General features: G+C 38.7%; 1 protein-coding gene across 3 annotated transcripts in view; it reads left to right on the forward strand.

The window, feature by feature from the left end:
* Positions 1-13,155, forward strand: part of QTMAN (queuosine-tRNA mannosyltransferase) — a 270,156-nt gene that overhangs the window by 249,047 nt on the left and 7,954 nt on the right. For 2 of the 3 annotated variants that reach the window (XM_026673512.2, XM_087950077.1), the window contains 2 exons: positions 4,262-4,332; positions 5,070-5,161. In XM_026673512.2, coding sequence (XP_026529297.2) covers positions 4,262-4,332; positions 5,070-5,161 — 163 coding nt within the window. The remainder of the gene's footprint in view (positions 1-4,261; positions 4,333-5,069; positions 5,162-13,155) is intronic. The other variant, XM_087950076.1, reaches the window with a different exon arrangement.

Here is a 13,155-nt window from a genome sequence, read left to right on the forward strand (position 1 = left end):
TGTGCAATTAAGGTTCTTTTTTTAAAAAAAAAGTGGGGGGAGAGAAAGAAATCTGTAGTTGCTTGATGCATCCTCTACTCCATTTGTGAAGATCCCCCTAAGTGGGTGGCCATCTTTTCAAAGTCCACATCCCTACCTTCATGGCACACTACATTTAATGCTGGACGCCTGCCCAACTCTAAACTTCTATTTTTGTTGAGTGTGAATGAAATGCAAAATGCAGCAATCAGCAAAAATGGGGTGATGGGAAAGGGGAAGGCCAGACTAATAATGTAATTGTATCGGCCTAGGACATTATGGTCGCATTCCAAGCTATTTGAGTCACAATGGTAAAATCTTTGGCAGAGCTTTTTTGCCCCCTCCTTCTCCCAAGACGTTCATTATTATGGGTTGTAAAGAAAATGAGATTTTTTTTTAAAAAAAAAAGTCTTATGGAATGTATCACTTTCTTAGATCTTGTAGACATGCCGTAGAAACCATAACACAAAATATGAGTTACTTACAATAACTAATTTTAATCCCATCTGCTAAGTATGACAACATTAGCATTTCCACTTAATTAAAAACACCCTTAAAGCAGCAATGTTCTAATCACTCCATTTTATTTACTCTCCTCTGGTGTCACTTATAATTGTAACTTTTTATTTTTTTTAATAATGAGAAGGAGTTTTTTTTCCCCTCTCTGCATCACACAAAAAAGTGCTGTCGATAATTAGCAGTCTTCTGTTATTACTAGACTCAGGTGTCACAACTGTGTCTCATCCTCATTACAGTAAAAAATTTCACCTATCAGATTCATTATTGCTAGATAATGCAACTGAGAGACTTAGCGGGCCCTCCAGAAAAGTAATTCAGCCAAGCAAAATTATCAGCTAATTATATTTAGAATCAGACGCCCAACAACTATTTGCAGATAAATTGTATGAATTGAAGGGAATAGATTTGAATATTAAGATTCATAGATTTAGCAGATGATTTGTTAATTGGAATATAAAGGTCATTTTAACAATGGAGTTATAGGGACTCTGTTGTTTCACCAGAGATACGTGGAATTAAGAATCAAAATAAAGGATAAGTGTAGTTGCCATGGTTTGAACTTAGCATCTACAATGTTGTTATAGAAAAATGTTAGGTTGTTTCTAAATTGCTACCAAAATTAATAGGCAGCCTATCTCTCACAGTCCATAAAACAACTTCTAGATCCCACCCACATTGTGTAAACTAATGGTCAATTTCCCATACAGTTTCTCCTTACATGTGTATCCTAGGATTAATAGCAGATCACTCTTTGTTGAGCTTAGCTAGCAATTTTAACTGAGTTCTTTTTTTCTTTTTTAAATGAAAAGTTGTGTTATATCCTACATTTCATGTTCTGTTTTCCCCAACTCCTCCAAGAATATATTGGCAGTTGTTTATTTTTGCATCAGCATATAAGGTCGTTTTCAAATAAAAGGATTAATCTCAAATCCTACCTTTTATCTGTCAAACTACATCAATATTGGATCCCGGTTTTATTAATTTGTGAGACAGAGAAAGTCTTTGCAAAGAAGATGCTACAGTGTTTAAAAGATGACAATGACTATAGCTTGGCCTGCTATTCTGTTTTAGAAAAGGAAACAATAGAAAATACACATTTTTTCATACATAATCTCATCATCTGAGCTCTTTTGAATTTTGTGTAGCTAACAAAATCTGCCTTTAAATTCTCTGAAGAAAACTAATGGCCAAAAAGATACTTCATCACACTTTGTGTTTAGAAAACATTCCCTTATAGAGATGCCATATCAAGAGACACGGTGGTTAGAATGCAGTATTGTAAGCTAACTCTGCCCACATCCATGAGTTTGATCCTGATCAACTCAAGGTTGACTCAGCCTTCCATCCTTCCAAGGTGGGTAAAATGAGGACCCAGGTTGCTGTGGGCAAAATGCTGACATTGTAAACAGCTCAGAGAGTGCTGTAAAGCACTAATGAGTGGTATATCAGTCTAAATGCTATATTTATATATTTTGGATTGGACACCCTATCCAAGCTTCTCCAATTTCTGACAAGCATGATTGAGTAACACATAGATTATGAGCAACCATGGAGGAGATGTGGAGAAGCATGGTAATCCAAATAATCTCATGGAATTATCTTTCAGTTTTGTAAACTTGCATTTGAGGATATAGGATTGTATATAGTTGATACCATTTTGCTGATGAAATGCTCATTAATCTGGAAACTTAAATCAGTGGAACAAAAGAAAGATGTTTTTATGTATGTTAATTCTCACTGAATTTTCCCATGCTGATCAAAATAGGGCTGTAAAGGGGTGAAGTGTTCCCTTCTTCGTACCACTGATGAAACCCTCCACTAGATCAAGAAAGCATTCAGTCTGCTAAATTAACACCTGCTGGATACAAACAATAATCTTTGAAGCTGTCTTTATTTACCATTTGGTTAAGCTATAGATGTTCCATTTCAAAAACAGAAATAAAGTCAGCTAAATTAATGGACATGCAAAATGCATATCTTTTTTAAAAGGAAGAAGGTATAGTTTGGGGGGCACAAATGTTTTTATGGTCAAATAATCATGTTGCAACTGAGTTCTGTCTTCAGCATTTTTGAAGACAAATTAGATACTGTATTGAGACAACAAAATCAAGTCCTCTAACATGTTGGATACTATTCAAATAAAGTCTAAGATAAACTTATATAGGGTAGTTTCAAATGTGAAGTGTGGTTTCAAATTATTTTATAACTTTGCTGTTTAATTTCAGGCCAATAAAATTTCCAGTTTTGTTTATAAAGTTTATTGTATAGTAGATGAATAACCATTGTGCTGAAGAATCACTGCATGCAAATGTGTGTGTGTGTGTGTGTGTGCACGCGCGCACACACACTATTATTTTCTAGCTTTTTCTATTGCTGTCATTGTCCTCATTTTGCTGCTGTAATCCATTTGATCGTGGATGCCAGAGTTGAGTGGTTGTGTCTCAAACATGCTTCTCTAATACAAGAGCAATAATAAGCTTATCATTAGTAATTAAAATTGTTTGGAACCATAAGTATAACTAAGTCTGTTCAAGTATACATCATCCAACTCTTTCAGGCAAAGTCACTGGTTTTTTTACATGAATAAAAGAGGAACATGTCTGTCCCAGGCTAGCTCATGCTCATGGGGTTTGTAACCACATTAATTTCGTACAGATACATGTAATTTTGAAATCACCTTTTAAAGTTTGAAACATCTTCAATGTGTTCCAACATTGTAATGGCATCCAGCACAAAGAGTACTGCATATGGGAACAATTCCTCATACTTATTTATGCTGCTAAGTCTAGATCTTTCCCTCATTGGACTTTACCCAGCAGAATGGGACAACTCGCCATGGCTAACATGCTATGGCAAATTCACCATTGCCAAATTGCCATGGCCAATTCGCCTCAGCCAACTCACCATGGAACAACTCGCAGCAACCATTTCTCTGCGGGACAACTCACCATGAGAACAATTCAACATTTTTATTTAATTATTTAAAATGATTATTTTTTTTTTTAAAAAAAAAGGTCATTCACATTTCATTTTGTCTTTCCTTTTGCATCCTTTCTTCAATGATTCTATTTCACCATTTCTTTGATATTTTGTAACTTTTGTCCCACGGAAAGTTGTCCCACTTGCAAGTTGGCTGTGGTAAATTATCCTGTAGCGAGTTGATCTCAGTAAGTTGGCTGTGGTGAGTTGTCCTAGATCCTTACCCAGTGCCTGCACTTGACGGTGTAGTTGTGATATTTGCCACATTGAAAGCTTATTAATCCTAGAAAAACATCAGCTATTGAGCTAGTCTGTTTTCTGTGATACATTGGATCTATGCTACTTGTTTTTGACAGTTTGCTTGAAAAGGAGAAGAAGCGTATTACAGGTTCCTCACTCTTCCCCAGTTACCATAATGAAGAACAGTCCATATTTGTATCCTGTGTCCATTTACTGATTATATTTTTTTTAAAAAATGTATGGAGCCGTTTAAAGAAAAAGCTGTGCTTTGATTTATTTAGCTAACAAAACATACGCTTGCTGTTCCATTATATGCAATTTATATGATCAATAAAAATTTTTTTTTTAAAAAAAGAGCAACTTTGGCATATAAAGAGATTATACTGATGCTGAGGGAATATGATTGTTGCAATCCAACTTCTGTGCTACTCGCCAAAAATACTCTTTGGGGCTCAGTAATGCAATAATAATACACAATCTGCATTCCCCTCCTCCCCCATTTTAGGATAGAAGCGGTGCACTGTGGCTGTTACCCCCTCTGTCCGAATGCTTTGGTCTATCCAGAAATATTTCCAGGTAGTGTCCTATCTGTACTTTCATTTCCCCGCCTTTTTCTTTTTAGGGGAGAAGTGTTTTAATTTATAATTAATTTGAAAATACAAAGTTTTGAGTATAAACTTAAGCAAGAGCAATTGTTTATTTGGCAAGCTACCATGTTAGCGCTAAGGAATTTTTTAATGTGTTTTAATACATTAGACGAAGTTTATATTTACCATCTGTTCTTTCAAGATAACACAAAAGCTAGTTTTGAAATAGCATTCTTCATTGTTAGTATACACAGCCTATAATGATAGATTTTATTAAAAAGGTCGCTTTGTGTATGATAGCTTGTAGATTTTTTTTTCTTTTTAATAATATTTGAGAGGGGAAAAATAGGCCTGAAAAATAATACCACATTATTTTAAACAATTTAATACTTAATACTATGCAGTCCTGCTATGGGGTAACACTAATGTAGTACCAATTTTTTGAAAAAAAAAATCTCATCACTAAATGTCTCATATATGCATTGTGTTACATTAATATAATGTATTTTAATCACCCAAAGGAGATGTCTAAACAGCACAACTACATAGCCTTATTTAGCATTAAACATCTTTGTGAGCTGAGGTAACCTTATAAAATCATGCTTAAATAATGTAAAACATGAGGCGGCACAGAGCAATATGCATTTTTAATTAGTAAAGTGACTAATATCGAGTGTGTGCTTTGAGGTTTTTGTTTCATTAAAAATGTATCTGTTTTTCCTGCAGCTGAATATCTGTATTCTACACCTGAACAGCTTATTAAAAGGCTTCAGAATTTCTGCAAGAGGCCAGAGATTGTAAGGAAACATCTCTATAAGGTATTTATTCAGAGCAAGCAACATGATGCTGTCTTTGGCTTAGTGGAAAAAAGCAGAACTCACCCAACCCTCCTTCCAAAACAAGGAGAAAAAACAACAACAACGAAACGTTTAATTAACATCCTACTGTTTAAAGGAAACATGCTATGGAGGGATATTAGTTGTTATACTAACAAGGATTAATTACACTGGATGCCTCTTTTATTAACCCAAGGTCTTATGAAATATGTGCACTTAGTATATGCTATACACTTTGTCTTCTTTTTTAATTTATTGTTTTCTAAAGTGACTGTCCGCCACACATGGACCCAAGAGGCTTATAAAAATGAACCTAGATTAATTTAATCCATTAGTTTAAAAGGAAAATAAGAGAAGGGGAGACAGATCCTACAATTATGTTAATAAGAGGAGCTTACTTTGTCCTATCAGATGATGACCCAGGTATATTTCTCCCGCTGCTTTAACTTGTTCATTTCAGAGAATGCATGCTGCATTGTAGATATCTGTCTATCTGTCTTTGTCTATCTGTCTCTATCTATCCATCCATCCATCCATCCATCCATCTATACATACATACAAACATACATACACCCATACATATACTCACATGTATGATGACATATTTTTATTTATTTATTTGGATCCTACCTTTGTTATTTTGACAAGCAACTCAAGGCAGCAAACATATCCAGCATACCTTCCTCCTCTTATTTCCCCTAGAACAATAATCCTGTAAGTTGAATTAGACTGAGAGAATGACTGGCCCAAGGTCACCCAGCTGGCTTTCATGGTTAAGGCAGAACTAGAACTCCCAATCTCCAGCCTGATGCCTTACTCACTGGACCAAACTGACTCTTTATATAAGTTCTGCCTCATCCAAGCTTCTCTAAATGAGTCCAGTTTGGTTCTTTGCCGTTTAATGGCATTTTTAGGCTAAGTTCAGAAAAGGAGCAACCCTGTTCCTCTTCATGTTTTTATCCTCCTGTAGTAGTGAGTAATGCAGAAAGTAATACAGAATATGCTAAATTATTATTATTATTATTATTATTATTATTATTATTATTATTATTATTATTATTATTATTATTATTATTATTTGTTTATTATTGTTTGTCTATTATTGTTTGTTAAATTTATTTGCCATCTATCTACTCTAGGAAGCTTACAAAAATAAGAAAGAAAGAAAATGTCCCAAAGTCCCACATTTGACGTTTTTAGATTTCTAGAATATATAAAAAGAGGAGGCAAAGATGCAGGTCTTCAAGGTTTTTGGAACATCATGATAGGATATACAACAGGATGCGCAGAGTACTTACTCAGGCACATTTCTCATATCCCAGCTCTCTCTTGAGAAAAAAAAACCAACCTCTAAAAAGAAATGAAAACCCATGTTTGTTTATAAAGGTGTCCATAAACACTTCTTCCTTGATTCTAGCTGAAGTGGCAATAATGTGGGAACTAATCAAGACAGCAGAGATCAAGGACAGCAGCTTGCTTTTTGACAAATGGCTATTTCTGACAGGCACTGCTCAGTGTGTCATTACCAGAGTCGGCCAGGTCCCTCCGTGGCAGCCATTTTTCAAGTATACCCATAACAGTCTCTCAAATTCCAGCAGTTTCTACTGACACAAAATATTTTCCTCTTCCATTTGCTACAGTGTGTAGTTCTGCTGTAACAAATAAAGTTGAAAAGTGTGGGTGTTTGCATTATAGGTAGTCCTTGTTTAGCAACCACATTTGGGATTGACAACTCTGTCATTAATAAAGTGGTCACTAAGTGAAACCACAATTGTGCTTGCTTGCTTGTCTATCTATCTATCTATCTATCTATCTATCTATCTATCTAATCATCTATTTATTTATTTATGTGGCTACCTGCCCTGCAAGATGACTCTAAGTGGCTTATGATCTTACTTCAGCTTTCCTCTGCTTTGCAAAGGTTACAAACATGGGAATTGGTCACAATGTTAACATTTTAACTCCGCATCATAACTGCAAATGGTCACTAAACAAGGGCTACCCTATATTGTTGGTTTTTTTTGGGGGGGGGGGGAGGGATCTGATTTCATCTAATTTCAATTCCCAGCCCGTCGCTCTATCTTTGTAGTGTTCATTCCCTATCGGTATGATTTAGAAACATAACATTCTGAGGGGTCCTTGGTGTTCTCTGAGCTTGCTTGTTTTCCTGCAGACATTTCATTACCCTACCTACCGTAGGTAACATGATCAGTGCTCATAAGGAGTGCTCTTTGCTGTCAGTTTACATTCTTTATGTGTCAGTTTGCATTCAGAATATAAACTGACAGCAAATAGCACTCCTTACTAGCTAGGGCCGTGATGGCAAACCTCTGGCACACATGCCACAAGCGGCACGCAGAGCCATTTGTGCCGGCACGTGAGCTGTAGGCAAATTTACCTCACTGCGTATGTGCACGCATCACTTCCTGTTTTTCTGAAAATACCGGAAGTCACGAAACGGGGCTAGTTTTCGGCCTGAGAAGCCTGCAGAAGCCTTCCTCAAGCATTTGTGAGGCCGAAAATCAGCTGTGAGGCGCAGTGCAGGTAAGGGGGCAGCAGGAGTGGGTGGGGATTGCTCGTGCATGCGTAGGGGGCATGGGGGGAGCACGCATTGCCTTCTTGGTGCTGGCACGCGAGCGTAAGCATGCAAGACCGCGCACAGTTTTTGGCACAGGAACCCGAAGAAGTTAGCCACCACTGAGCTAGGGTAATAAAACGTCTGCAAGAAAACAAGCATGCTCAGAGAGCACCAAGGATCCCCCCCCCCACCATTTCAATTCTGAGCTACAAATATTCTCTTCCATTGGTACATAATATTCTGTCCCTCAAGGGTGCTTTCTGTTAGCTTCTCTTGGAAACTGTAGCAGAGGGCCAAGCCATATCAATACAGGTAGTCCTCAATTTACAATCACAATTGAGTTCAGAATTTCCATTGCTAAGCAAGGCAGTTCTTAAGTGAGTCACACCTTCTTTTATGACGTTTTTGTCCCTGGTTGTTAAGCAAATCAATGCAGCCGTTAAGTGATTCACACACTTGTTTAGCAAATCTGGCTTCCCCGTTGACTTTGATTATTGGAAGCTGCCAGGAAGGTCGCAAATGACCATCACATGACCCTGGGACACGGCAGCAGTTGTAAATACATATCAGTTGCTAAATGCCCATGCTTTGCTCATGTGACTGTGAAAATGCTGTGACAGTCATAAGTGCGAGGACTGTCATAAGGTTGGGGTTTTTTTTCCAGCACTGAACTGACTCTAAACCAGGAGTCACAACCTTTTGGACCTCAGGGACCACCAAACTCATAATTTTAAATCCCGCAGACAAGAGACCCTGGGAAAATCCCCCCCAAAATGTCTGCAGGAAAATTACCCACCCCGTTTTCCGATTGATCGTTCTTTATTTGGGATCGCAGGATACCGTCTCTAGCTCTGAACTCAGGGGAGAGAGAGAGAGAGAGAGAGAGAGAGACCTTTGGCTTCATGCAAGGAAAGCAGCAGAAGCAGCAGAAGTCTGTCTGTCTTTGGGCCATGTGGGAGGCGCAGCCTTGTGTTCCCGCGCAGCCTGGATTAATTAGTCAGTTTACTTTATTGTCATTGCATCTCGTACAACGAAATCAAACACCATCTTTAGTGCACATCATGACCATGAAAATAAACACAAACACACATCCTTCACACTCCACATTAATTGCTTGGGGGGTGCTTTGGGGGTGACATTTCTTTGCGGACCACCAAAATCTCGCGGACCACCAGTGGTCCCCAGCCCACTGGTTGGCGACCACTGCTCTAAACTAATGGTTGCAAATCAAGAACTCCCTGTAATGGGGTTTTAATATGCCCAATTTTACAATCTAGGACCTCACTTGGTCCTTTTCCACTCTGACCTTACCTGAAATAAATTTGTAGCGGATATGATCTCTCTTAATGTATTTCTTTCCCCTCTTCCTTTTTGTCACATTAAAAAAAAGTAAAAGTATATAATTCAGCAGCAAATTTGCAAGGAGGTTTGGGATCACAGCTGAAGCTTTGGAGGAGGGGTGCAGGTTATTTGGGGAAACAACGTGTGAAAATGTTCTTAATAGATCGTGCTTTTCTGTGCTGTCCATGAAGTCCATGCTTTTCTCTACAGCAGTGCTGTCTTGCTGCTTTGTATTCGTGTGAGTGTGTGTGTGAGTGAGTGAGTGTCACGTCTGCCTTCTAGATTCCTAGGTGGCCCCAAAACGTTGATTCTGCTGCTAATGAATATATGCTTGATAGTATGACCGGGCCACAATTCATCCTCCTTCTGTTTAGGATAAAGGCGCAATTATATGCCTCCTCCCTTCCCCAAAAGAATTTCTGACTCCTCCCCTTGATATTTTAGTGCAACTCCTCCATGCCCCCTCCCCCCTCCAGTGCCCCACATTTGTGTGAGTGAATGAAAGTAATTTTGTTCTTTACACACGCAGTTTTTATGGATGACCTAAGAGTGGACATTTATGCGAGGGCACACCAACAGGGAATATTGTTTCTGCAGGAAATGGTTAAACCTCAAGAAAAAAAGAGAGAGAGAGAGAACCAAAAATGCAATTTAACACCCAATTTCAAGCTCATTATCTTTCATTGTCTATTAAGTTGGCAATGGTTCAGAAGGTAGCTCATAATAGTTTAAAATGCTGACTGAACACTTCCAGTGTTCAACATTACTTCTTGAGTCAATAGTATCGCATAGCTATACATGGAGGCTTTCAGAGAGAGAGAGAGGGGGAAAAAAATCCTTAAATTTTTACCTTGACATTAGTTCTTCCTGGAACTGCAGTTAGACAGTTTTGTTTCAGACAGCTTGCTTGCTTCGTGGCTGGGAGGCTAGGGTTTTTGGGTTCCAGGGGATACTTCCATTTCATTATGGGCTGGAGAGTACTAATGAGTATGGTTTCTAAAAGGAAAAAAAGAAAGAAAGATGCCTTTTGTGCAAGTTCCAGTAAGTGAAATGCTTCATTGGCTACATTGGCTCCTTGCTAAATTATATCCAGGCAGTGTTACCTGGCATGATCTCCACATACTTGGATAAATATATACTCATTTTATCCGATGGGTGCAAATCCTTCTTAATCTAATTCTGGGAATCCCTGCATGACAACTGTGGACCTCTCTGGTTCTGCCTCCAAGGGAAGGAAATCCCACATTTATGGATGGAACTGGACCTACCATTAGACAGACTGAGAGAATCTCTTAAGGCAGAGTTCTCCAAACCTGGCGAATTATGGATTTAAATTCCCAAAATTCCTCAGCCAGCAGGAATTCTGGGAATCGAAGTCCACAAGTCATAAAGTTGCCATGTTTGGAAGAAGCTTGCTCTAAGGTGAGAGAAGTGTGATGAGATAGAACAGGGGTGTCAAACTGGATTTCTTTGAGGGCCAGATCAGCTTTGTAGTTCTCCTCTGCGGGGTGGCCGGGGGCGGAGGGGGGAAATGGGATGGACGCTTCCTCCAGCGCCCTGCTGGCCAAAACGGGAGGAGCACATGCCCATTTTGGCTGCCAGAGACACCACGGGCTGGTCCTTTGCTATTTCCAGGCTGGCCCCATGGGCCAGATTTAAGCACCCCATGGGCCGGATCCAACCCGCAGGCCTTGAGTTTGACACCCCTGAGAAAGAAAGATAGCAATCCCAACCCATGCCATTTGTTGGAAGACAGGCAATCAGCCTACCAACTTGCACTCTGCCAAGACAGGGAAGAGAGTGTCCCATTCCAAGAAACTTAGAAACAACTGTTGGTTGAGCTATAAGTTATAAGCAGAGATGGAGGTACTACCATATTCTTCACCTCCAACAGAAAACCGTTTTGACTCTGGGCCTTTTGCAAATGTGGAGGCAAAGCACCAGGAAGAGGTCTTGAGTCTGTCTGCCTGTCTCATGGTTTGCCAAACACTGCTTCATAGTAATCTACTGAAAGCTAAGATAGAAATATGAACCTAAATAATGGGACTTGTTCTTTATCTTAAAAGATCCCATGTTTAAAAGATAAATTCCCATCTACCCTGCATCCTTCCATTGATCTATTCTTCCAACTGTATGTTATAAATCTTACTGTTGCTGTAAACAAGAAACAGTACATTATTTTGTTAACCCAGGATAGAAAATATTATTCTTTGCTTTTCAGATATAGTTTTCTGTCTCTCCCAATATTCCTTGCCCAAATTCAATCTATCGATGTTGTACTTTTTCTGACCCAGATAATGGTCACTTCTTTTTCATATAAATGAAAGCTGCTGCTAAGGTATGATGGGGGAACCCAAAATGTGGTCCTTGTGGGGGTTCCCCTCTTATGGAACAGCTTGTCCCCCAAAACAAATTTGTGCCTCACTATCATGGCCCTCCAGAGGTTAGTAAAATCTCACTTTGCCAGAAAACTTAAATATTATACATTAAGAATTTATGACATCTATGTTACTATTCTAACATATAACTTTTGTAGCATCATTCTTGTATTGTAAATGTCTGTACCCCATTTACAGTTCATATGGACCAGAGGTGGTATTCAGCCAATTCTGACAGGTTCTGAAGAACCGGTAGCGGAAATTTTTAGTAGTTTGGAGAACTGGCAAATACCACCTCTGACTGGCCCCACCCCCAACTATTCTCTCCTCCTGAGTCCCAGCTGATTAGCTGGGTGTTCTTATGTTGCCCTGCACAGGAGAACGGAGCTGGAAAGCAGGTTAGTGGGGTGGGGAGGGAATGGGGATTTTTCAGTATCCTTCCCCTGCCACGCCCATCAAGCCATGCCCACCAAGCCACACCACACCCACCAAGCCATGCCCACAGAACCAGTAGTAAAAAAATTTGAATACCGCCACTGACAGAGACAGCAGAAAATTGTATAAATTAAATAAGGTACCCATATTTTCCCACATGCAAACATTCTTCAGACAGCCACGTTTGCTTCTTAAATGCTTTATACATTTTACAAAAAGCTTATATATCCAGCGGCAATGTTTTACTTTTTTCCTAATTGTTGTTTTAAGAGCAAGTCCAAACCAGTGAAACTGGGACTTAAGTCTTGCTATAGGTTTGGCTGAAACTGGAGAAAGACCATCCTGAAGCTGGGGGCAGAGCTCTTTCTTTTTCTACAAGAATTGGCTGGAGTTTCAGTGAAATGCAAAAACCTGAAAAGCAAACGGAAGTATTTCACTTTATATTGTATTCAGTTTAGTCAGTGATTTCAGCCCAATGTAGAAAAATACAGGCTGGGGCAGTCAGCTGTTTTCTTTCTTTCTTTCTTTGTGTTTTGCTGTGAGCCTATTAATAACATAGTGTAAACTAGTCATATTATTGCATTGTCAATTATATGCAGCTCCTGTGCCAAGTTAAAAAGTTAGAGGCAAAAGAGAGACAGAATTACGCTTGCTTCAAAAAGGTAATCAATGTAAACAATATGGCACAGCAACATGTTATGGCTAAGCCTTGGGTGTATTGTTCCATACAAAGTGAATCTGACACTTAACTCCGTTCTTGGTGTCTACTGGAAGACAGAACCCCAGCCATGGTCCGTAGTTTAGTGGCAGTGAAATCAACAAGTGACATAGTTTCCTCTAAAAGCATCTTATTTTAATAACTTGTGTTCATCATAGCTAGTAAAATGTGTAAAATTATACCTATGATTGGATTCATTCCTCTTGGCAATAGTCCATAGAAACTTTATCCTACAAACATTTCTGGGTAATCTGAACAGAACAGAATTAAACATGGCACTTGTTGCCTTTTGAGTTAATTTTATTCTCTGTAAGTCTTGGCATTCAAGGATTTTTCTCAATGCAATAGATAGATAGATGGATGGATGGATGGATGGATAGATAGATAGATAGATAGATAGATAGATAGATAGATAGATAGATAGATAGATAGATAGATAGATAGATAGATTAGATAGATAGATTAGATAGATAGATAGATAGATGAATAGGCAGGCAGGCAGGAGGCAGAGTCTAAAAAAAGTTAT

The sequence above is a fragment of the Notechis scutatus genome, chromosome 1, assembly GCF_049901735.1.
Source record: "Notechis scutatus isolate UNSWTSFEM ecotype Mainland chromosome 1, rNotScu1.2, whole genome shotgun sequence".
NCBI lineage: Eukaryota > Metazoa > Chordata > Lepidosauria > Squamata > Elapidae > Notechis > Notechis scutatus.